The sequence below is a fragment of the Hirundo rustica genome, chromosome 1 (assembly GCF_015227805.2).
Source record: "Hirundo rustica isolate bHirRus1 chromosome 1, bHirRus1.pri.v3, whole genome shotgun sequence".
Lineage (NCBI taxonomy): Eukaryota > Metazoa > Chordata > Aves > Passeriformes > Hirundinidae > Hirundo > Hirundo rustica.
In genome coordinates this window covers 147,517,230-147,544,069 of record NC_053450.1, presented here as the reverse complement: position 1 = coordinate 147,544,069, position 26,840 = coordinate 147,517,230, and the positions used below count along the sequence as shown (strand labels likewise).

The 26,840-nt window shown below is 38.3% G+C and overlaps 1 protein-coding gene across 1 annotated transcript in view; it reads right to left on the bottom strand.

Annotated features, from left to right (window-relative positions):
* The window catches only part of PTPRN2 (protein tyrosine phosphatase receptor type N2), a 637,318-nt gene that overhangs the window by 19,073 nt on the left and 591,405 nt on the right, over window positions 1–26,840 (bottom strand). Inside the window, exons 18-21 of the mRNA XM_040062696.2 lie at window positions 15,283–15,402; window positions 13,956–14,122; window positions 8,260–8,313; window positions 6,187–6,251 (exon numbers count right to left, since the gene is read on the bottom strand). Coding sequence (XP_039918630.1) covers window positions 6,187–6,251; window positions 8,260–8,313; window positions 13,956–14,122; window positions 15,283–15,402 — 406 coding nt within the window. The remainder of the gene's footprint in view (window positions 1–6,186; window positions 6,252–8,259; window positions 8,314–13,955; window positions 14,123–15,282; window positions 15,403–26,840) is intronic.

Below are 26,840 nucleotides of genomic sequence, written 5' to 3'. Positions count from 1 at the left end.
TACTTCTATGACCCAGCTTTTTCACTTTTCCATATCCAAACCTACTAATTTGTGAGAAAAAAACACTGCTCAAATTCCTTATCTGCTTGTCTCCTCCTTAGTTTCAGTCAATGACCTCTTGTTTTCAAATTAGCCACTATCTCAAGCTGCTTACTGACATCAATACATTTCTTTCAGGGTCTTCCAGCGCTCTGTGGGGACCCCCCTTTGTGCTCCCTCTCCCAAGGAATAGCCCATGTCTGATCAGTCTTTCTTGACAATTCATTTGCCCCTAACCCTGGATAATTAGGACTGCTTTCCACCATACTTTCCTACTCCCAAGTGGTTTCCAATAAAATCCTCAGAATAGCAAATAACTCAGGAAATATGGCACTTTTAGGGTAATACCTGACCACTAAATTATATACAAAACCCCACAGAAGCTAAAGAAATTGTATCAGTAACTATTGATACAATATGTTGGTTTGTTTTTTTGCTTGAAATCTTAATATTCCATAAAGGAAACATAAAAATGCAGACTGTACAAGATACAGTGGGAAACATCAACCAAGAACACCTTCCCCGTGGTCACTAATTCATTTCAGAACAGAAGCTTGTAGAACATGCTGCATTTATATCTTCTTTTTATGATCTGTTAATTGATGACTCCATACATGCAATAACATGCAAAAAGCTTTAAAGCATCCTACGTCTAAATGTGTTTATCAAAGGAAATAAACACTGTTTTAAACAGCTTTTTCTACATAGTAAGAATTTGCTGAGCATCTCAGGCTGGACTGTGAAAAACTGTCCTATACATTCCCTATACACTCGTGCATGTAGCTGGGGGCCCAGCTCTCATTGTGATTAATTATCTGCTGGGAAAGGAAAGGCTGCAAGAACGAGCACTGTTTGCCTAATTGTGTTTCCAGGGTAACTCATTACATAAAAGTTACAATACATAAATGCAGCTCATTCGAAAAACCGGCCTTATAACATACGATATGTTTACATGGACACGAGCAGCTTCCTTTGGAAATTGAAATAGCAGCATTTCAGATTTACGTGGTTGGCTTTACTGCTGCAGGTGGCCTTGTGGACAGAACAACAGTAAACAAAGCAAACCCCAATTTTTTGGCTCTGTATTTTTTTTTTTTCTGTGCTCCTAGGGATAATAATGCATCTCACCCAAATCTCAAAGACCAGCCCCATGTAATTAATTCTAACTTAGACCATGAAAACAATTACATTTTTAAGTCCTGAATTTTTTGGCTGTAAATTTTTTTCCAGAATAACACCTATTTCTAATCCCACTTTTTGACCCTCTAACCATTAACTACCTTAAAAATATATATATATTCTCCCATTTACACTATATATTCTCTCAACTTTTGTATGAAATGTAGTATGTTAAATTTTGTTTTCATGGGAGAAGCTTGATCCTGGGCTGAGGAAATATTCCCTCACTCACCAAAAGCATGTCAGAAATAGTCAGCTCTAGAATTGTATCAGCACAACAGAACAATAGAATTTTCTCAGACTTTGCATAAGGACTCAAAAATAAGCAGATTGAATCCATTTTAACACGAGTATGGGCAAGCATTTCCTTTCATAAAATCCTTTCAGAGAGGAGCTAACCCCAGAACTTCATTATGATTGTTAAATCCAAACAGCAGATAAGCAAAACCTCAGCAAGGGTTCAGATTAGCCCAAATCATTTGATCACGATGAGTCAGAAGGCGAATTAAGGAATCTTTTGTTTTGCCTTAAAATGTCACGGTATAAACTGCATCTGCTCAGGAGCTGACTCACAAGACCCTCAGACAATAGGGTAGCAGGGGCAAGGAAAGGACTTGGGGAGATAACCTCCACAGCCAGCCCCGGCCAGAGTGTGTGTGCTCATCAATTATAATCCAAGCTTTTGAATGCAAGAGAATAAACCGTTGGTTCGGCTTTGCTAAATCAAATCTTTTTTGCTGGGTTTTAGAATTTGGAAATCAATACTTTAAAAGGATTTTAAAATTCATATTCGCCTTCCCTTTGACTCATCTCGTTTCAGCTAGTTCAAACACAAGAAAATGGATGGTCAGCAAACCCTAAGCAGCTGCTGGCTGGATGAATATCTAAAAATCAAACTATTATCTACACTATCCAAGCCTCTCAGTTCAGAAAAATGAAAGTGGGAAGACTCATAGTCTCATCTTTTTTTTTCTTTTTTTTTTTTTTCCCTTTTTTTTTGTGCCAGAAACACTCAATAAAAATGTCTTGAAATATATCACACTTTTAGTCACTACAATAAGCCTGCGGGAAAAGACATGAAATGAGAAAATTCTCAACTTTCCTGTAGATCACACAAAAAGAAAAAAAATCTGATCAGCTCAGCATTAGTGTGAGTTTGGGGTGAGGAAGAAATATCAAGTAGTCTAAATCTAAATCATCTTATCTTCCCTAGTAACAAAGGATAAAACTTGTAAATACATCAAGAACATTGAAATTCTCAGCAGAAATCAGCCTCAGAGAAACACACCCTATCAAAAATCCAGCAAGCATTGTTACCTACAAAAACAATCCATTATAATTTTCTGTATTTATTTAAATCATGAAAATGCACATGGGCTGAACTAAAATCACTTCTCAGCTTCTAACTCAAAACTAAAGCTTGTTCTAAGATGGCTGTCACAGAAATGAAAGGTGATTTGGTAACTGTCTTAAAACCCTAATACTCATGTAAAAATAGTTATCATAGTTAAATAGACATCATAGTTGAAACATGTTAAATAGGATTTAAATATGTTACTGTAAGGCCAGATGCAAGACTGTTTCATTTTTCTTATTGCCTTGATGGGTATAGGATCAGGGTCTCTGCATATCACAGCATCACAGAACACCAGGCTGGAATGGGCCCCTCAAGGATCAACTGGTCCAAACTTTCTATGCAACAGCGTATGAAATTAGGAAGAAAAAAAAAATTATAGTAATAAACTACACAATAAATAGCTACATTAATTATCGGAACAATGAAACAAAAGGATATTCTCTGTGTTGAAAGTTCCTGCTGACATGACACAGGAATGACAGCACTGGATAGACACTGCTGCTCTCTGACTACTCCAGTATCTCAGATCATCTAATGCAGACGTAAGGCATAAGTGCACAGATGCAGTCACTGCATTTACTGCACTGAGGACAGTGAAATTCATTAAGAACCTCCCCCAACAGCAAATCCATCCCAGTGCCCTTGTGAACTCCTGAACATCCTTCCACCAGCTCAATTCACCCCCAAAGTACACCATGGAAGCATTTCTGCCCTTGGTACCAGCTTTTACTGTCCTGCAAGTGCCCTGAGCTGAAATGCTTTGCTTCTTTAAATTTTCATTCTTTAAAATTCCCTTCCTCAAAGGGGTTGGGGCTGTCAAACTGATGTGGCAGATGTCAAACACAAAATCCTTCCTAACTTGATTTCTTTTCTCCTGCTTTAGGTTTTAGGAACAGGTCCCTTGTTGGTGGTTCTCAGCATCTAAAATGATATGAGGGTTGGCAACAACAGGGTAGAAGATATGAATTTATAACGTGTTTAATAGACTAAGTGTTAGCACTAATTCAATGAGCAGTAGAAGAAATTGTAAAAGAAAAAAGGCATTTACAGTTAACTGTCTAAGAGAATGCAGGGAAGTAAATCATTACATGAAAAAGGAGCTCCTTTGCCCAACCTATTAAAGACCCCACTAAAGAGCCATGGCATTTATTGATTGCTTTCTACTTTCCCACTGCTGAAACTAAGTACTCCTCTATTTACTTTGATTTAAAAATGCATTATTGTCTACTTTCTAATAAACCAGACCATGGAACAAGAAACTCAAATTATTCTAAGTTTATTCTTAAAAGTCCGTGGTGGGTTTTTTTGGTGGTGTTTTTTTTTTTTTTTGAAAGACTGAAGACCTTAATCCTTAAAAGCCTTTTTGAAAGAAGGGTTCCTCGATGCTGGCCCTGCAGCTGGGCCCAGATTGAAAGTGCACTTACATTTTTATGTTCAGCGCTGAAGGACTCTGAAGTTAGCCCTCGCACTGCACATAAAAGCTTTGGAAAGGGCATTCTTTGCCACTCGTGCAATTCATTCTCTAAGAAAAGGAAATGGAAAGAAAGATTTCATGTCCAGGGCTTCAGGCCTTTGATCATTTGATGAACATTGGATCCTCAACCTGGGCCTCCAGCTTCTCAGGCCAGACAAAGAGGGCCCCGGCCGCACAGGCTGGGCCGCGGCTCCCGCCCGAACAAAACCTTTGGCGGCCGCACAGTGTGACAGCCTGGGAAAGGCCCACCTCAGCAGGGCTGAGATGCCCGCTCTGCCCTTTGATCTTTCATTTAAACTCCAGCCAAAGCACCAGGTCAGGGGATTTCGCGTCGCACACCCCCACGGGCAGAGGGGAGCAGGTCAAGAACAAAATGGGGGTGACCGATCTCCAAAAAGCCCTGTGACGCCTTTCTCTGGCCAGTTTCACATGACTTGTCTGGCATTGTGAAGCGCTAAGCCCACACTTAAAATGGAATTTGACATTACATGGTACAATGGAGTCAGTAAATGGCATTCTTCAGTGCTTTTACAACAAAGTCAACCCTCCCTTAAGTGGCTGAAAGCCCCGAGCTAGAAAATACTTCTCATTTACTTGTATATGCCAATAAATTGCATATACTTTAAATCTAGCCTTCATTATGGCTGCTGATGGCTGAAATGAGTGAACAAACACTTAACAAAGGTCCACATTAATTTTACGATGTACCACTGCTTCTATTTTTAAAGTCTAGGTTGTCACGTGGCAAGTAACGAGCATAGGAAATATCTCCACATTCTTTCACAGAGCAAAAATATATTTTCCAATGAGCAGGAAAAACTAATCTCATCCCACTGAAAAATTTATTTTCAGTACAGCGCAAAGGAGAAGGCAAACATACAACTTCTTTTAGCATCAGTGGCAAGTTCCACATGATGCTCACAGGCAAAAAATTCAGTACATGTTTGATGAGACATGTTAACAGAATCTGGAGAGAAAAAAAAAAAAGCTAAAATCTTTCTAACGGGACCGGATGCCACCATGTCCCAGAGGACTGGAATATTCAGGATGCAACAGCAGATGACTGCAAAACATGGAGAGTATTTTTAACTACATATAAAAATATGTCTATGTTAGAAGATATTAAACAAAAACTGTTAAGTGATTAAAATTCAAAGAACTAAATACTGTTTCTCTCTATAAATTAGTATGTTTTTACAACTAATCCTTTTTCATTAAATACGTGCGTGTATCTTGCGCATAATGCAAATCTGGCTTAAGAACTCAGATTAAGAATCAATAAAGGCAAATTTCTTTTTGTTTATTTGGTAAGGTTTACACACTCACTCTCATCCTCCTTCCTTCTGAAGACAGTATCAGCGTTAAAAATTCAGTTCTAACAAAGATTATTTCAGAGTACCTCAAGTACTTCCCACCATGAACAATTTACCAATCAAGAAAAAAAAAAAAAGGGAATGTTCCCCATCTCTTGAGAACCTATAAACTGTTCATTTTAACAAACAAGTTCGTATTTAGTTGACTGATTATTTCCCACATCATAAAATTACATCTCACAAGAGACTTCTAAGAAACAAAAAAGTTAAATACATTGTTCAATATCAAACAGATAGTGTCAGAACTGGCAACGGAGATTTATTTTCAGTCCTCTGTTCACTACAGTCTTTTTCCTTGTAAGAAACAAATCTGTGCCAGACACGAGGCCCTGTCTGGCATCATCACTTCTGCACATGTTGGTGGCAATGGGCAGCTCCAAAAAGGAAAATAATCACATCTGACTGTTGTTGTGGGGCAGGTGACAGGGGACTGGGCAAGAGCCTCGACACAACCTGGGACCTAGCTCCTGCAACCACTAAATTAAGGTTGTACAGCCCCAAGGCATCTATTGTAAAAACTGTAATAAACTATTTTAAATGATAAATATGAAAATTCAAATACTTCTCAACAGCACAAACACGCCTCTCATTCACAAAGCACTTCAGTTATGTATGAAAATAAAACTACAGAACATTCAGGAAAGAGTACAATTTGCCTCTAATTTATTCTCAGATTTTCTGTGAATATTGCTCCCCCACTGTTGTCATGGCAACACAAGCACATCTTTCAGTACTGAGGAAGTAACAAGCCTCTCGATTCTCACCTTTGGCCATTTTATTGAGAACCATGTCAATTAGAATGTAGGTTCCACTTCTTCCCGCACCATCGCTGCCAACAGAAAAGGAAAAAGAAAAAATAAAGCCTATCAATGTGCATCTAGACTCAACATGAAGGTACCTGCCCTTAATGTTATAGTGTTACACATGGTGGGAGAGGAGAGAATCAGGGGTTAAAGGAGGGTACTGAGGGAGGAGAGAAAGCTTGCACTGAATAAACACAAGCTGGTTGTGGAAGATTAACTACTACCCTGCATGGATAACAGGGCTTTGTTTTGATTTTTTAAGCCAAATTATGTTTATGCAAGAAAAACATTTTAAACGACAGAGGAAAACCTTAAGCCAGGAAAATTTCTGTTCAAAAAGTGTACATATTGTGTACCTTACAGTCACTTATATATGAGACAAAGAACTCAGAGTAAGTTTGACTAGAACATTATCCAGAACAGCCAAAAATGCTGCAGATTGTATTTGAACGCAGTGGTCAGAGGGAATGCAGGGATCTGCTCAAGAACAAATATTTGATTACTAAGGACTGCAATCTTTCTTCACGATATATATAGTGGTTTGTTTTTTCTCTGTACCTTTCCCTTGAATTCTTCCCTAGTAGCAATGACCAGAAAGAAATATTATCTTTTAATTCCTAAGAAATGGCTTTAACTTTTGTGTATTAATAGCCCTTCCTCAGAGATGTGAGACCCAGCCTTGGGAGGGGGAAAGCTCCCTAATCTGAATGCAGCTTGTGTCCCTTTCAGAGAGCAACGTGTAATTGCCAGCGTGATGCTCTTTTAGAGCTGCTGTTAGCAAACATAATTAAGACTTTAAGTAAAAGCTTTTTTTCTTTACCTCCCCAAAATTTTTACAAAGGTGCATGTGTGACCCATTAGGCTGGTATGTAGTTTTATTAATTAAGCCATTCGTTTTATTGATAGCTCAATTTGTGTACAAGAATTAACGAAAGAAAAAAAATAATAGAACAGCATGAAGCATGTTACTGCATACTGCATTCTACATGCAGGCTATGAAACTTAATTTCAGTAGACAGAGATTTTTTTTCTTTCAGTTACTAGATCACTGTTTAGAGAAAAGGAGCTAGCGGTAATTGTTTTTTTCTCTGTCCATGAAGGGAACAAAGACACAGTCTTATTAGTTAGGCTGAATAATGAGAGAAAAGACAGCAATCAGGCCCAATAAAAACAAAAACTGCTGAGCTCATGGTAGATATTTCCATCCATCACAGTAAGGAAAGAGCGAGAAACTTGAAGGCTCTTCATTGTGCGTCAAATCATTATTTTCTCACTTTTCCTGAAGGCAATGCAGACAAGCCCCCTCTGGAGCATTCGGCTCTGTGCATCCTCACTCGGCTGAGCCACACAGGAGAAACACATCCCCTCCCTCCCCACTCCCATCCAAAGTGAAGTGCCACATGCCTGACATCCTGTTTCTTGCAGGGCTGTTTTTCTGCCTTCATTATCTACAAGGATATTCTGGATAAACAAGTCAGAACCTCCAGTGGCAGAACCCAACATTAATGATATTATGGTAAACTTTTCCACTGAACTGCCCGACAGCTTTCGCGTGCATCTATCGCATTGTGAGGCCTAAAAGTACTCCGTGCTTAAAGAATTACTCAATCTCTGGGCTGGTTTCCACTCCCTGCCATTGCCCTCTTCTTACCCTGATTGCTAAAAGCAAGCAAAGAAGAAAGAAAACGTAACTGAGTGTTAATAAAAGAAAGCAGACTGAATTGGGAGGGCATGCAAAGAACATCTGTAATTTTGAAGGAGATGTATGAAACTGAAGTGCTACTTATACTAGAAAACGTGGCCTAGTCACAGCTCAACATCGAAAAAATCATATGGAAGGATAATTTTAGGATGAAAACAGATCCTGAGTATTAAATAGCATTAACAAAATTAGTTGAATTATACTTAAAACTTTTAGCCTAACTCACTGCTTAGTGATTTGTGTACACCTTTAATTCGCCCACTTTGTTTATATCTTTGTAAAATTCTTACACATACAGATCTCTCTAAAACTATTTTAGAAATTGTACTTGCCTGCAATGAACAACTACTGGACAAGAGCGACCCCTGTAGCACTTGTTTACTTTTCTGAAATAAAACAGACACAAAAAATTAATTAAGCATATTATACACCCTTTCTTAAGCCAACTGTCAAAAATAAGCAATAAGAAAATGCAAATATTGCTGACTTTAAAGAAACATTCAGGTTAATTGTTTCCAAATATAAGAAGCTGTTAGGTAGATAATCTTGTTTAAAGTTTGATTCTGGTTTGCTGCCTAGGAAATCCCAGAAAACATTCCATTATTACTGTTGTCTGGGCAAAATAAATGAGCTATTTTCTCAAATGGTTCATGTCTTAGCTCCTTGCGACGCCTTGATTTTGAGGCAAACTTTGAGTTCATGAGCTTGCTCAAGGAAATATCAAGGGGAATCAAACTGAATTCAAAATTAAAAAAGGTGATTCCATTACACTTTGTACAATGTGTGCTGAGTTGTAACACCACCTCCTCCCAGAAAGGCAAACACCAGATCTCCTGAAACTCTTCTGAAAAATTCTAAAAGGTAATCTTATCATAGTAAAAATAACTAAACCCATCAGTAAGCTTTGGTTCTATTGCAAAAGTCTTATATATTTAATATTTACACTGTTGTCTTTGACAGCTTCCTGCTTAAACATTCTCAGTGGCAAGAGAATTATGTGAAATCAATCAATAAAAGTACAGCCACAGAACAGGTCAGCTGATATGCAAACTCAAGGAAAGAATTAACTACTGCTGAAGCAAACCAAGATATTCAGTCTAAGAACAGAGCCCACAAAACTGGTTTACATCTATTTAAATTGCCTTACAAAAACCAAAATCCCAAGCCCTCTCTTTTGCTCTAGGACATATTTTGCATGTCAAGTATGTTGCAGGCCAAAAATCCATAAAATATGCACACATATGTTAACAAGGCAAGATGAATAAAGGCTAAAATGGGAAAGCATTGCTTCAAGAAATCAAAACCTCTGATTGAAATTATTTGATGAGATGTTTGGAGTTTACTGGACCTAGAAGGTCTCCTATAAATTAGTTTCATAGGGCAGCTTCCAAGAGGTGCTCTAATAGTCCCCAGTTAGTGTAAGTGCTACACAGGATCCTGATAACTAAACTAAAGGGAGCTGCTGAAATTTGACAACAGTGGTGTGATGTTATTATGAATTTTAAAGCATTACTGAACTACTGAATCATTTAGTTCTTGGCTGTTCATCTATTCACTAACATCTGTGCTGTGAAAACATGCACATATCTTTAAACACTGCTTACAGTACAGCCTGAAGATGCCCAAACTTCTGACAGGGTGTTGGGATACCTGGAACTCAACCCAAATGGGCTTGGCTATGGAGGTATTGGTGATACCCCATGAAACCATGTTTTCACATTCTTCTTTTTGTTACTTCAGATTCTAACCAAATTTGAGAACAATATTAAGCTCTTGCAGAGATCCCCTTTAAACATCTGAAATCAGGGATTTCTCACAATTCTTACCCTCTTGCTTACTTATGTAAATCATACTTGCAGAGCCATTCTGTCTCTATTTATATTCCCTGGATGTAAGCAATTAATGCAGTAGAACAATGTTCTTATGAAATGAGTGGTAAGTCATTGAGAAGCACATGATTTTGGAAGTTAAATGGACCATTTATATGTCCATAAATATATCCATATGCAGGCAGTACCAAACAAAACTTCAACTACTTGGGCTACAGCAGAGTTTTCACATGAATGAACCATTCAATTCCTGATGGTCATATCTTGAGGATTAGCTCCTTCTATATGATATAAAGCCTGGTTTAGTGATTTGTTTGTTTGTGGGTTTTTTTGTCTGTTTGTTTTGTTTTGTTAAATTATTATTTTACAATAAATTATATTTGAAATGTCTGCACCAACATCTGATACAGTCAGCCTGCATTCCCCAACTTACAGCGGGTCACTCTCCCCCCACCCCCATCATGTGCATTAGTAAAGAGTTGTTTTTCCATTTCAAGTATTAAATAAAAGCTAATCACTACAGAGGGGTATTTACCGTTTCTCTTTCTGCTTGTGTGGTTCCTTTGTTCCTTGCGTGGCACCACTAATATGATATTTGCATGTTGTGACTAGCCATCTACCCAAGTCCTAATATAATTTCAATGACAAACTCGATCTAAATCTATCAGACCTCTCAGTAAATCAGACAGCCAGAGACACGTGTTAGGGAAAGACACCTTATGTTTGTCAGTTTTATTGAAGGCGTTTCAAACATTTTCATTATCACACATTTCAGAAAACACATTAAAACAAAGGGTTTCAATCCAGCTGGTTCATAGCTTTGTCTATATATAGCTCATGAAAATATTTAGAAGTGCAGCAACATCTCATTTCATTCTTAGTTCTGGCTAATGAGAGTGAGCTGAAAATTCATCAGTAAGCAAAGTTCTTGAATGTTGAAGAAAATATATATTATATATATATATATATACATATACAGGAAGAATTAACTTAGAAAGAATGATTAGTAATACAAACCAACCCTTGGCTCATTGAGTGAAAAAGAAATCATCATGCAAACCATCAGCAAGCAAAGGTCAGAGGTCGTTAGAGGCTCAGAAAAGGGGTTTCCCACATTGTCCCTGCAGCAGAGTCACAGTTTCCAATGATCACTTTTGTGACTATGCAACTGGGCTCATATTACTAGCTGCAACATCACAAAAATGACACTGGCAACCGCTAATTAGCTGGCAAAATAAGAATTTGTCCATTTTTAAAGTGAGCAGTGTTAGTAAATGCCATTGCACACAGCGAGAAGTGATAGCATAATAGATATATATTTTAAGCAAAGCCCTCACATGTGATGCTAATTATCTTTTAGCTTAGCAGTCCCTCTTTAAAGTGTAAATGTTCTCCCTCTGGGCTCAAGAAATATTTAATGACACATATCAGTGCATGACTAACAAGCTAGTCCAGAGCAATAATGATTGGTCTATTGTTCAAAATGAAATTAGGACTCCAGAAGCATTTAAAACTGACCAGGGGTTTCCGTAGTAGCCTCACCTCTCAGGGACTGTCTTTTGTACAGATTTATAAAGGATATAGAATGATCTCTTTTTGGCAATTTATTCCCACATTATGAAAGTATGATAGATTATTCAGCAAGGTTTAATGTATCTGATAGATGCAAAATCATCTAAATCACTGTCTGATACAGAGCAAGAGAAACGTAAGCTTTCGGTTTTCAAAGCGACTTACAAAGTTTACTTCAATAAAAATATTTAGGTCCATATTTCCACAGACTCTGGGCAAGGTAATTTTGGGAATCCAATTTTTCTTGGTGATGAATTATAAAAAAATAGAGGGTTGGTTATGTATATGCTTAATTTCATATATGTATGTGAATATATAAATATACACACATATCCATATATATATATACAAACACACTGAATGCACATAAAAACATAGGTAAGATTAAAAGAAATGAGAGCAGCCCCTTCCTAGCACTACCCTACTAAGAGTATGGTAGCACTGTCAGACATTTTTCTGGGGGCTTTATGACTCAGCTGTCGTAATCCAGCAGAGTTTGTACTTTAAATAGAAAGCTTCAGGTGCAAAACATGTATTGTATTAATGAATTCCAAATACATTATTTTAGCAATAGTGCATTAGGGGTTTTTTTGTCATTAAAAAAGAACGAAAAAAAAGAAAAACAACCCAAAGATCAGATGACCAAGAAAACTGAGATTCACAGACCAGCTATTGTGCATGCCAAAATTCCTTTTCAGGTGGAATTTTACTATGCATTCAGCACTATGAGTTCATTGTACAAAATCTGCACGTAGCAAATGATTACAGTACCCTACACTGGACTGTGAATACATGTGAAATGAACACTCAGAATTCAATTAAATCTTAACAGGTTCATTCCCATACTGGCTTAAAATACAAAGAATGGCAGCTCTGCTACTTTTCTCATCTAGTTATCATTTTTCTTTTTCAAAGTATTACACAACACTTCTTCAACACGGCTATTTAACCCTTACACAATGTCACTCTAAGAAGCGCTTTCCTGGCGATGTGAACTGTGACTTACTGTAGATCTAATCCTGCAGCTCACGCAGGGACCTCAGTCCTTATTGAAACAAGTCAGAGGCGAGGTGCTCTGAACTTCAGAAGTCCTGGCTGTACAGGCTCATTTATGCTCTAGTTAGAATTGCTAGCAGATTTCCCACTAACTTTGAAAAGAGCAAAGCCGGACGCTGCACTGGCTCTGTGCTGCAGCCTCACACAGCTTAGTGGAACCGAGTCACAATTCTCACTACAGAAATTCACTACAGGCAACCTCCTCGCTACCACAGGCAAAGGGAAATCAACCTATAAAAATCATATTAAAGTTGAACCCAGAGAAGAAAACCTTGAAAATTCAATTACAATTTCAACTCCATCCTACGGCTGTGCTTCCTTGCTCCACTACTGCTTTTGTGTTGTGACTCTGTAGTACATCCTTACATCCTCACCTAGCAAGAGCTCCAAGTGACTCAGAGCAGCTGCACTCCATTACCTGACCTGCACCGTGTGAGATGTCTCTCTGCTTTGAAAAGCCTTGCAATACGTACAAGAATACTGAGTGGATGAAGGGTGGCGTTTAGTCCTAGATCTTTAAGGGTAAAATTCTGCCAACAGACAACTGTGCAACCGGCTCCTGCTGGCTGCACGCCAGCTCCTCCCCTCGGGTGCAGACGCACAACTTCGACTTGGATCAGTCAGAGCTCCCAGCACTCCTTGAAAGAAACAAGTTTGGACCTTTTGAGCGCTGAGCCCCTTATAATCACTTTGGGGGGTTGTAGATAATATTGTAGAGCAGAGAGAACAACACGCGATCCCACAGGCCGCCGGCGGATTGAGCACCAACTCCCCAAACCTCCTGGAGATTCTTTTCATTAGTCATAAGCGCATCGCTGTGGATTAGCTGGTACACGCTAACACCTACACGTGATGCACTGGGCACGGTTTGCAATCAAATGAAGATTATTTCGCTCCAGTATTTATCATGCATGGCTTTAATTTTCAAATTAAAATTTAGATAGGCACAGCAAACATTAGAGAAGGTGGCGAGGACTTTGACAGCTTTTGCCTTTGTATGTTTGTATTTTAAAGCCACACTGACTTTCTTTAAAGTTCCAAAGGGTATGCTTTGTCAACATTTTCATCTGCTTTCTCAAGCTTCCACTTTCCTGCAGCCAAAGGTCTGCAGACCTCGCTGTTGGATCCGTATGAGCAAACGGTCCCCCCGGGAATGACGCTATTGCCATATGACTCTACCGTCATTCTTTTTTTCCAAGCATGCTCACGCTTCCTAAATTACTTGTGAGAGTCCTGATATAAGGATCTTGGGGGAGCCACACAAAAAGCCTGGAAGTTGCAGAAATGGATAAATACTTGAAAAACAAAGAAATACAGAAGCGCTGAGATTATACAAAGGCAGGAAAGGTATTGATCTCTAAATGGGAAATGAGTATGTCTTAAACCCAGGCAACATCTCTGTGTGAGGCAACACTAAACATCAACCTCCTGAAGATATTTCTCTTAGTTTAGCATTGTGGCATCACAGGCTGAGGAGCCCCTTTCAACCCAAAAATCTTTAAAAGATAAAAAATGCTCCAGTTCCTCAGACCCGTATAGTTTTAAAAGAAGCGCCATACTTTGTGCTTTACCTGCGGAAATCCAGAAGTGATCTGGTGGAAGCAGGAACCCTCTGATCGTTCCAGCTGAGGAAGTGGAACTGTGTCACTGTGCGGGTCTCGTTCGTCTGCAGGTTCTTTAGGTAGAAGCTCCTCACGAGGAAATCCTCGCACCAGATGTGCTCGGAGACAAGATTTACCTACACCCACAGGAAGGAACAAACGGAGATCAGCAATTTTGGCTGCAAGTCACGTCTTCAGGATTGCAGGTGTAAGATTTCTGCGATGAAGGAATTGCATGAAAATTTTATTTTTATTAGCAAACTGGCCAGTATGGGGGGGAAAAAAAAATTGATTTAGCAATCAATACAGCTGTCAGAAAGGGGTTAGCTGCCATAGCTATTGCATTGAAAACATAAGAAAAATCTTGACAATTTTAATGCAAAAGGAAAATTCACCGAACTTAATCTTTACAACATTATGTGAATACAAAAGATATTTTGTATTGAAAATGTGCTAGACTGGCAGTTCCTTTCTTTTCAGAAATGTCCACAAATGCATTGCCCAGGCCACTCTCAGAGGTCTTAAAAATCTGAGTTGAATTCACATGAGAAGTGAAAATTCAGTTTCTTTTGCTATGAAGAAAAATAAGCACTAAAAAATGCAGCTTATTTGCAGAGCTCATCTTTTCAGAAAATTACTTTATTCCCATTTTAGTTTAAATAACAGTATTTCTTCACAATTTCTCCACATTTCTTCATATTTGGCATTGTGGTATTATTTTCTTCCTCTACACAGCTGGACCACTGGAAAAATCTGACAGTCGTTGTCAATGTTGCATTGCAACGTAACTCGTGATGTGATATTTTGGGCTAGAAATGCAAAGCAGAAAATAAAAATATATATTTGTTGTTGTGACTGAGGCAAGGGATAAAAATAGATAGGGTTAATTACTACAGCAATATAGAGGTTTTTCCGCAAAGATTTACATATAGCTACGTATCCTAAGGCAAAAATTCGCTAGCTCTAAAAATACTATTTCCCTATAAAATACAAATACACGCTTTCGCGTATCAACCACTTGCAAAACCGTTCAAAATGCAGAAATTATTGTCCTTTTTAATACTGCAATATTTCACTCATTATTTACTGTATTTTATTCGGTGGAAACCACCTTGCTGTGAAAGCTGCGCTCCAGGTTTTTTTGCAAATGCAGAACTACCCGAAGGCACAACCAAGTGTACTTCAGAGTCCGCAGCTCGACCTGCAGGTTAGAGCGTCTCCAACATCGTTCTGCCCCGTATGGAACCAGCCCCTGCACTTACTGTCACGTTTGCAACCAGGTATTTTGTGCAGGTACCTCGTAGATGTGGTAGAGGTTTGACCCTTCGTCTGGCCAATAGTGGTAGCACTGTTTGACTCCGTTCTCCACGAGGGGTGTCAGCATGACAATAACGACACAGCCGTTCTCCCAGACCATCTGCAGACAAAGAAAGACACCGTGGCCACATTGTGACTGCCTAATTACTGCGTGACATGTATAATTACTGCACTCAGACACACAATCAAAATTTATTCCATTCACAGGAAATTTATTTCATTTTCATTAGACACTTTTACTCTGCAGCTGCTTTCAAATCCGTGAATAAACTGGCACCATATTTCGCAGGCGTCCATGAAATATTAAAGAATTTCCTGCGATTTCAATTCAGGTCATCCACAAAATCTCTCCTTGCTCCTGGTTCAACTGCTTTTCTGTCAAACTTTTACATCCACTAAAAGAACACTGAATGGTGCTTGCAGAACACCCACCTATTTAAGATTTGATATTTAACACTGAAGCAGCACAGACCTACTAAAGTCACGTGTACTGAAACCTGTTTTTGTTCTCAACCCCATGCCTGCTTCCAGTTTTCCAAGTAGCAAAAGCCATTAAAGTGCTGCATTGCTGAAACAATCACAAAAAGTTGCATCTGAACAACAGTAATGAAGAAAAGGTAGGGAAAATTCAAAGCAAATGTGTTTTTCCAGGAACATTTTGGATGGAGAAGTCATCCCTCCAAATGCACATTTATAAAAGATTTGTTGCAAATGTGCATACTTTCTTTTTCCTTCTTTCTTTCCTTCCAGCTTTCCTTTGTTTTCTTTCTTTCCTCTTTTTTTTTTTTTCATTTTTATTTTCTTTTTCTTTTCCTTCCTCTTTCCCTCTTATCTACTTTTTATTTTGTTACCTTTTTTTTTTTTTTTTTTTCCCTGTCCCCTCCTCCTTTCTAGTTCTGTTTCTCCTTTTCTCCACATTTTCTTTTTTCCCCCCTGGAGGTAGAATGAAAGTCCAACTTGTGCTGCAGACTCACAGGTGCAGCACAAACAGAGGAAAGCAGAGTATCTTCACTGCCAGCATGATCACTTAACAATTTAGACAAGCCACAGAGTAGGATACAAGAATCAAGCACATCCTAAACTAAAGGATTTGTGGACGTCTCTCACAAACAGCGAACAAGCAGAGATGCTCTGGTCTGGCATATCTCCGTTCCAAACACAGCCTGTGACTGAACAAAAAGGCTCCTATGAATTAATACCAAGCAGCATAATCACTAAAAACTGTTATTATTATGCTGTACGTTGATGTTATATTTGCATACAACTTTCATTGTCTTTTTGCTAGCATATAAAATTACTAAATGAAGAGTAAACTGCTCTTTTTGTGAAGGGTTATGTTTATTTCACAGAAATATTTATAAGCAACTGTATTGACATGTAAATTTTGTCAACAAAAAAGGCCTTTGTCTAAACTGTGCAAAGATGAGATGATACATTCAATTCAAGGATTATTTTTTTTTAATTACATATCAAATAAAAAGGTTTCCCATTCATGGATAATGATGTTGTCTTCTCTTTTAAGAATAGCTTGCATATAGAGAAGCAAATAACATTTTTCTTCCTTGTTTTCATTCTGCAACATAATTAAAACTACTTTTAAAACCGGCTTAGAATTATTTAGAGAAATAAATCTAGGGTTTACACAGAATAGAGTTATTTATTATTTTGAAAAGAAGTGGGGTAAAAAAATTACAGTGGAATATATGATTTTTTTATTATTATTTTAACCCTTTAAGCAAGGTTTTTAAATGAAAATGTCTGTTATTTCCTCATCCTCATGTTGAAATCTCACAGTGCCACAAAACCATTTAAACATTAAAATTATAGACACTTTACAGACAGATTTATATTTATCATTCGTATCTTTTCTGTACTGCATTTGTTTCAGGCCACAGCTGGAAACCTTCTTTATACATAAGGAAGATGATACAGATTTCATTCATTCTAAAGTAGTTTCACCTTTTTCAGCCAGCAATCAGACTAAGATAAGAATTCGAAAGATGCATCTTACTTTAAAACTAGCCCCACTAAATCAGTACTTTCATCACATAACGATTTAATGTGCCTCTAGAAGGTATAGAAGCTCATTGAAGCCATTACGAAAATGAGGAGAAACACAGTTTTTATGAGTGTAATAAAAATACAATGATCTAGACCATAAACTAATCATCGAGCACTCTGCTTGTGCCACCCAAGTGTAACATTATAAAAGCCCACTCATTTAGAGAGGAATACTTGCAGTTCGGCAGCCCTGTTCATTGGTTCAAAGACGGAGCATTTCATTAGAGAGGGGCTGTCTGCCTCTCTGAAGATTTCATTAAGCATAAATCCAAATGAAAGTTAATTTAAACAAACAATTTAAAAGTTACTCTGGGGTATAATATTTCTTTTAGGTCATTGTGTGAAAAGTAGAAGTCAAATCTACTAAATCAAGAAGGCAATATGACCTACTGCCTTCATTCCTGCTACAAGCAACTGTCCCTGCATCTCCTGTGCTTACCACTGAGATGGGATTTTCACTAAGGCTCACAGTCTGTGACTGGAGGACTACAGCATTTTCTTTGTTTTCTTGCTAATTTAAATATTAGAACATAAGGCTGATGTCTATTACCATATATTTCCAAATAACTTGGAAGCAGTATGAGTCAAAGGCAGTTCACGGAGTTTTACGCTGTAATCTGCTCACCACCCTGTCTTTAAGCAATTGATGGGGTTTTCAGAAGCTGCATCTCCCAACACTTCACACTTGGCAGTGCTCAGTGTCCAGACACACCCCCAAACTAAAAAGTGGCCCCAAGGATGTGTCTTGGTAAAGAAAGAACAGGTAGCCCGGACCTGGTCTGCACAATCCCAGCACAACCCCTGGAGAAGAGCCTGTGGTTACCAAAGATATATTTCACCTGGCCTTGGAGAATGGAGAAAGAAGTTCAGTAGCAAACATGCACTAATTCACATATTTCTGACCTTTGTATGCTTGCACAATGTGAGAGAAGAATAAAGAGAACATCAGGTCCTCAGGGCAGAGGTTTTTCTTTTTATGCAAAGCCTTAGACTCTAAGTGTCTACAAAACGAAATATACTTTTATATATATATATACACATCATGTAATATACACATGCGTATATTTGCAGTATATAAAACTAAATTTATTTAAATGACTTAGCACAGGCAGGCTTGTGTTTTTAATTCATGGTAATACTTTCGGTAGAAGAAGAAATGTTGAATGGAGTCCTGTGAATGGGAGTGAAAAAGCCCTAGTTCTGTACAGGAGCTCACTGCAGAGCCTGCCGCGTATTCTTTGCTGAAAAGGGAGGACACTGCATGATTTTGTGTGACATGTCCACCTTCAGCCTGTAGGCCTAGAGAGTAACATGTTAATGATCTTTAATGAGGTTCTGCTGTATGCATCATTTTCAGAACAATTCTTGGACAAGGATAACAACATCCCATTCCATTTGTTGCAAATTAAAGGCTGAATCCTGCAACCCAACGATGAGCAGAGCATTTAAGATTCTCAGAATTCCCTGTTGATGAAATCCACCAAGTGTAGAGACCTCATGCTGTGGTTATCCAGCATTGCCAGCCCCATATAAAGGGCTTCCAAATTGGTATGAATTATATTTAGCAAGAATTACTTGAAAAGGAGCAAAGAATTGGTTTTTCATGTAATGAGAAAAACAAAGTTACAAACAGCAGAACCAGTGTTACAACACTGCCATAAATCTGATAAAACATCAGTTTTCAATAGCTTATACTTTAGAATGCCCTTGCTTTCTAGCTTGTAAATAAAATGGTTAACATGAATCCCCTTTCATTTTTCAGACACTTCATCACTTTGAAGCTTCTTTTTATAATACATGATTCTCCCCAAACTCCCTTTTCATTTCTGTCATTTTTGTGATGGGGAAATGACAAGATAGGAGCTCTGCCCAGACACTTCAGTTAATGGAGACTAGTGGAGAAGTTTCTAAAATGCAATGATTTAAAAGTAGAAAATAGATGGGATAATTAGTTAAATCCAGCCAGTTCACTAAATATAACATGCTAATCACATCAGCTGCTCTCCAGGAGAGACCTCCAGCAAACTACAGAATTCACCTTTTCAGTCTTTTAAGCTTCCCATACAATTGGTGTAACTGGTAAATGCAAAGACTTGGGAAAGCAAATGAACCAGCAAAGAGAACCCAAATAGTTTCCAAGGATTATCAAAACTCAATATGAATAAATCTGACTCCCAAAAAAACAACAAGGCAAGGTAATAACCCTTGCTGCATCAGATAACATTAATCTCATTTCATATTGTGAAAATAATTAACTCAACTGTGATGTCTTCCAAGCTTTGAAAAAAAAAAGGGGATCTTTTAACAAGGAAAAAATTGCGTTGAATTTAGATTTTTGTTACCAACTCCACAATGCTTACCAGTAAAAAAAGTCATACAAATTTTTTTTGCAAACTATTTTGTTTGTAAAGCACATAATTTTAATATGACATAGGTCAAATCTGGCAAGGTCAGAATTGCTGTTTGCAAAACCGTAACTGCGCCTGACAGTTAAGCAAATCTGTAGGTTGAAAGATTAACGATCAAGAACCTGTATTTCATTAAAAAAGTATCTGACTGCAGCTGGAAAAATGTCTTCAGAGAGGACCATGTATAAATATACAGTTTTATTATATCCCCTGCTGTTGCAGCAACACTTGTTTGGAACTCACTGAGAAAAGCAAATTCAAGATGACTGTATGTGTTGCAATAATTTCTCTTTCTACTTCCTCCTAGAGACATAAACTGCTCTTATTCTTCTCAGTAGGCTCCTAATTCAAGCCTTATTATTAAATAATTTAAATATGAACTCTGTTTAGAGTTGCACTGCTGACAATACCACATTAAAGAGCAAAAGTCCACCAAAATCATCAGAAATTAGCTTTTGCTATAGTACTGAAAATGTGGAAACTAAACAATAAGGGGATACAAATTTTAGGGGCCATTTGTAAGTACCTTCTTCAACCATAGCCATAATTAGAAGGGAGCGTGGTAAAAACAGACTCCTTCACTGAACGCCTATGGAATTTCTAATGCTATATTTATTTCTCATGGCTTGACAAGTTACTAGAGCTCTAGGGGCTACTGTTCTGTGCCTATGCCTCCCTTGCTGTTTTTCCTTTATTAAATTAAAATATGCATATTTTACACATTGAATTGCTTTCTGTTGGTTTTCATCTGCTCTTCCTTCTGAAGGTGAGAACTGATTAGACATGCAGGAAATCCCATTCCAGGCAAAGAAAATAAAACTTGGGAATCACAACTGCTTGAAAGCACTGTGTCTGCACAGAACAAAACGCAGAAGAATAAATTAGTCTGTAAATTAATTTCAGCACTCACAACACGTGCTGAACTGGGAGCACAGAAACCAGCATTTAGAGCAGACAAGGGTTTGGTACAGTTGTTCCTACTCAGCCCATGGGCTTGGAACACTGATTTTGCTGGAAGCCTCCTTCAGCCACAGGGACATGGTCCCCTGCTACTGGGATTTGCCCTTGGAGACTACTGATGACTAATCCTTTTCACAGAGAAAACAGTCAACTGATGGCATTTTGTATTTCTTTTGTTGAATTCCAAAACTGGAAGAGAGAAGCAAGTGTTGCTGATTAGACATGCAAAGATTTATCACGTCCTCAAGACTCTGATTCAGGAATCAGTTCTTAATATGCTGTTGTGATCTGGGAGGAAATCAACAGTCAGTCTTTTGGACTGATCCTGATAACTTACTCCTGAACAGGGGTAGACAAAAGTAAAAAACAGATTAAGAAATGCAGGACTGGGGCAACAAAAAGCAAATGGCAGTTGAACTCCCTGGCTCATGTTAGGGCTATGGACTTTACCCTTGGGAACCCTTCTGTACTTTACATTTAACAGTCCTGCAATAAAAGTAAAAAATAATCAAGAGAACAGAGATGGAGTTTCCCCAGTCACTATGGCCACAAGAGTGCAAGCCTCCACTCCAGAGTGCGGTCTCTCTTTGTTCATCAGCAAGATTTGGGCAGCATTAATAAGAAGGCTGAAGAGCATTTCCAGTTTCAAGATTATTTCATGTACTGACAAGTAGTGGAGGAAAGATGGGGCAAGGAAAAGCATGGGTTTGAATCAGAATGTGGAAGATGATGAAGCTTTTCCTTGTTTCCTAGAGGAGCATCCCAACCACAAAGGGGCAGCTCTTGAAGTCTGCCTTCCTGCTCCTGTCTGACTTGGTGCTGTTCACGAGTGGTATCTGCTCTGTCATCCTTGCCAGAGTAAAGCATTGGGGGATGTATTCAGCCTGAGCTACAGACCTGTTTAGGCAAAACCCACGGAGTTTTCTGGTCTAAACCATGAGTGTGTCCACTACGAATGTGGACTGTATTTAACCTACTCCCATGACTTACTGTTATAGGTGCACTGTACCTTACTCAGCATTTGCAAAATGAGGGAAATCATATTTCTCTACCCCCTCTGCAGAAATTCTGTAATGTTCAGATAATGACTAATTATGTTCTCCATGGAGGGAGGACATCACAGGAGCACAACAAATGCTTACAAAAGTATATGTATCACATGTAACTTTATTTTCTAAGGCAACTAAAGCATTGGCAGGAAGTGCTTGTTCCCTCCCCCTATTTCACTTGCTGTGGTAAAATAAAAAACCATGAAAATGCACTTCCCTCCAAAAAGAAGGAGGGGAAAGAAGGGAAAACATGGGTAGATTCATGAAAGAAAGACGTGATATGGGGTATTTTCCCGAGGGAAAATTTATGGCCTCCTACAGAAATCTCCATTTGGAGATGATGAACCTTAGCAGACATGCAATTTATAAAACCAGCATAATTAAGATTTTTTTTCAGTGAAAGGACTGTTGGTTCCAACTCTTAGAAATAGTTTCTTGCATATTATCATCCCTTGCTTCTTAGAATACTTTGCAAGTTAAGACATGTACTTAATGTCAAATATTTTTTGGAATTATAACCCAGCACATACTGAAAATAATAAAATTTTATGCCTGTAGAATTATTCACAACATGGAACTCCTGCTGTGAAAACTTGTTATAGATCAGAAATGTTCTACATCCTCTTTCTTTTGAATTATGTTCAAAGAGATGTTGAATTTTAATAGCGCTATGTGAAAGAGCTGAGTGAAATCTCACTGAAACTGCTGGACAAAATCATCACCTTTCATTCAAGATAAATGTAAGAAACAAGCAAACTCTTTTATGAAGCCTGATAACTGAAATTACAGAAGTTATCATCAAAAACAAGAGAAACATGAAGCATATGGACCCATGAGTTTCTCTAGAAACTGATATGCTTAATGCAGAGAGAGAGCATTAATCAAGGCAAGATGATTAATCCCGATAAGCAGCATAAATGTGTAAAATGAATAAAGAAACCGCCAGCACAGCTCAACAAATTGTGATGCTGGTAGAAGAAAAGCTGAAAGAGAGGTTGGGGGTAAAACACTGGGTGAATGAGGTTTGGAAAAAAGAAGTTATTGACTGTTATTTGATTCTGTCTTTGTTGAAGGAAATAAAACTCTGTTCTTTCTTTGTAAATAAAATGGAACTCTATCAAAGCAAAACCCTGTCCTGAGGATGAATTTTCTTTCCAGCTGAGAAGAAAACAACCCACAGACCAGACAAATTGTTTAACCACTCAGGTAAAAATGGATTAATACCATGTGAGGACAGTCATCCAGTTTTTGAGGAAGGGAATCGTGAGGTGGAATTCTCACTGAACAAAAATAGAATCAATGAAGGATGTATTTCTCAGAAATCATAATTGGTAAAGAGAGATGAAAACAAGACCAGATAAAATTAAAAGAAGACTTAAATCAGCTGGAGGCTTTTCAAAATTAATTAAAGTAGTGGCTGGAAAACTTCCAGAGTGGTCCAAGAGATGACAAGCGGGTAGAGATGAAATCTCTGCTTGAGCCGCAAACACGGAACATCCAGACAGATTAGGAAGCCCTGTGGCAAAACAGATCAATGAGATGACTGACAACACAACTCCTGAAAGCTAGAAAGTTTTCAAAGAAATAGGTAAGCCAGGAAAGCTGCAACTAACTTGGCACTTGATGACTTAGAGATGCTATGCCAAGGATCTGAGGAGCTGGAGAAGTAAACTGGAGGGACACAGATAACCATGGAGGTTTTTTGCCATTAGAAAAGTCAATGTAAGGCTATTGCCATTTTTATCATTATTTTTCTTAGAACATATACAAATTCGAACACCTTTTGCAAATGACCAATATCCAGGCATTTGGACCATCTCCATCTAAAACACTGTGCCTTTGAAAGAAAATCTTCCATCAAGCTGATCTCTCAGGTCAACGTGGAAACCCAAATGAATAGAAAGTTTTGTAGAAAAATCTGGGACTATTGGCCAACTCTAGTGGCTCAAGTTAAACGGTACTGAAGAATGATACCTGCTCTTCTCCACACTACCAAAAGGACATAATCTTCCAAGAAGTGGTCACTTGTCAGTGGAACTGGTGCCTCTTCAATCTCACAGTGGTACTCGGCTAGGATCTGCTCGCCTGTACTAAGAAAGCTAAACTACATGAGCTTGGACCAAGCACCAACAATGTTGTATGAAAAAAGCTCTGCCTAGTTTAAGAAAGCAAAGGCACTGAGCAACTATGATCTTTGTTTGGATCTGGGCAACTCTAATACAGTAAATGGGAATTTGATTGCTAAGTGTCTAACAGCACTTGCACTAAAATACTGGGCACTGGACCAACATAGCAGGTTTTAGAGTGGCCTGCCAGTGAAACTGGAAAAAGGATTGCCCAAAACTAAATTATCTGTTTGGTAAAACTTACCAACTTATTGTGACATTCCACAATTCCATTCATAGCAGGCCAGACGGCTTGCTACTGTAGAGGTAGTCACTGATTGGTGGAAGAATACAATGAAAGCTTAAGAGGAAGCTGGTTTAGAAAAGATGTATCTGGAATGAGAGCATGAAATGTAGACAGCACAGATCAGAAGGATTTCATTGTGGGTATCAGCTGTGCTGTAAATGATAAGAAAGTTGCCTCACACTTTCAAGTAAAACAAATGCCCCGTAGACAAGAGTTTTCTAGAAGTCGGCTTGAAGTGCCTACAGGAGTAGAAACGATTACAACAGGTTCTTGCTGGGGCTACCTTTCAGCCAAGTCAACGAAGTGGCTCATGCCCACTGTGCGCCCTGGCTCTTGAGAATCTCAGTAGATATATCTCTGCAAAAATAAGAAGCAATAGATCCGGTAAACACCTCCATGGAAGGTGATGCCAAGCTCCAAGAGTTTCTGTTGGACTTGCTAAAGCATGACATTGTGCATTTAGACAAGGAACAGCAGAACAGTCCCAGAACTCTCTGGAGTCAGTCACTCTTCTCACCATCAGTCAGAAAACTGCTTCACTGAGCACAAAATGGGGAAAACAGCAACGCAACTCTGCAACAGCTGGCATTAAGTGGAGGAGGGAGAGGGAGGAGAACCACTGAGAAGATGTATCAGGAATGAGTAATTAAATCTTTAAACAATCCCTGGTGGCAGCATCATGGAAGCACCGTAAACTACAGAAAACTGTATCCAAGTAAATATCAAGTAGTGCCTGACAGGAGTTAAGACTATTTTCTATAGCAAGTTCAGGTTTCCTATGTTTTACATTTAAATAGGCAGCATTAGGTGAAAAATAAGAATTAACTTTTCTCCTGCAACTGGGCATAAACTGCAACATGTTCAAGCCTTGGCTTTTGACTTGTACACTGGCTCTCCTTCATTTCAGTGGTTGTGGATGCAGTGGTGAGCAAGGATGAGAAAGGAGCTCATTTCTCTTGGCCTGTTTATTACATCTGTTGACACCCTGGGCTGTGTAAAAGGTTCGGGACAAGAAGTGGCACATCGAAATGTGATCTGCATGAAGTTTAAGAAAAGTGGGTAATGGACCAAACCAGGATGCTGGCATAGGTAGATCGTTATGTTGAAGTGACAGACATCATCAAAATAAACATGAGAAAACACCTTTTCTATGGAACCTAACAGAAGAAATAGTAAAAGAGCATCACATCAGAAATGTACACAGCCACACTCCAATCGAAGCTGAAACACAGCACCCAAATGGTTTCTGAGGAGACGTTTACAGCAAATCTGGTAGGGAGCTGGAGTGAACTTTCACTGATGGATTACTGAAGAGAAATAGCAAAAAGAGCAGAAGGAAAGTGACGAAACACTCTTTCACACAAAACAGCACGAGGAAAGTAAGTAAAGAAAGAGATCTTTTAAGTATGGAGTGGAATGAAGAAGATTGCACCACAGAACAAAGAAACAAAGTTGTCTCTGTGACCATGCAAACAGGTTGCCTAACTTTTCAAACTCTGCAGGAGAAGAACAAAAGATATCCTTCACACTATACTTGTATGATTGATTCTGATTTCTGCAATGCTTACTCAAAGTGGGCTTTTAAAATGCCTTATTTATGAATGAGAACATATATTTTTCAACATCTAATGGGACATTTACAGGTAAAAGTATACACAATGCAAATGTACAAATATGAAAAAATAAACAATTAAAAACCTGGGCCATAGAAATAATGAAATGTCATTAAAGAATAGCTAATATACTACTTGATTTTGCATGTGTAACTTAACAAATACATTTTCAAGTATCATGCCTGTTAGAAGGAATACATGTGCCAAGAAAAAACTATCAGTCTTCTCAATTCTAGCTAACTACCAAACAGCGAAGACAAAAATCACAAGTTACTTGAAAATTTAAGCCAGACCAAAAGCTCACCTGACTTCAAACAGAAAGCATTTGCTCTGTCTTTCTAGAAAACAGTCCCAAAATATCTTGGACCGAGTACTTCAATATCCATGCACCCAAAATTCAATAATATTTTTGGGGAATATCCTGATTTCTCATCAGAAAAACTGTGACATGAAAAGAGTCTTCAATAGGGATCAGTTAATACTTTCTAATGCTAGGTCAAGTGATCCAGATATGAAGAGATGATTTCAACTGATGCAAGCTCTGAAAATACAACATTTCTGAAATTGTCACCCAGACATTCTCTTATTTCAGAAAAAAACCTTCTAATAATGCAAAACAAAAAATAAAAGCATATATTCATGCTGATAATAAGCCCCAGCTGGCCTTCTCCCCAGGAAGCTTCTGTAAACTTTCAGACACAGTTCTGCACTTCCAAAAGAATATCTACCACTCGTATCCACCACACCATCACACACATCTACCCTGACAATGTGTGTTGGTCCAAATCTGGGAGCTGCACCAGCACTAAAACACCTGCATACAAAGTAAGCTCCTAATTGTGCATCAATAACTAGTCCTTTTAGCCCAAATCCTGCAAAAAAATTCTGACCCTACTTAAATTTATGCAGCTGGATACTAACTGCCTGTGGTAGGGGAATTGCATAAGGATTTAAGCATATTGGAGAACTGGGACGTGTGGAATAGATTTCTACGAAAAATTCATGGTACTCAGTGGTACTTTCTGATCTGGAGAA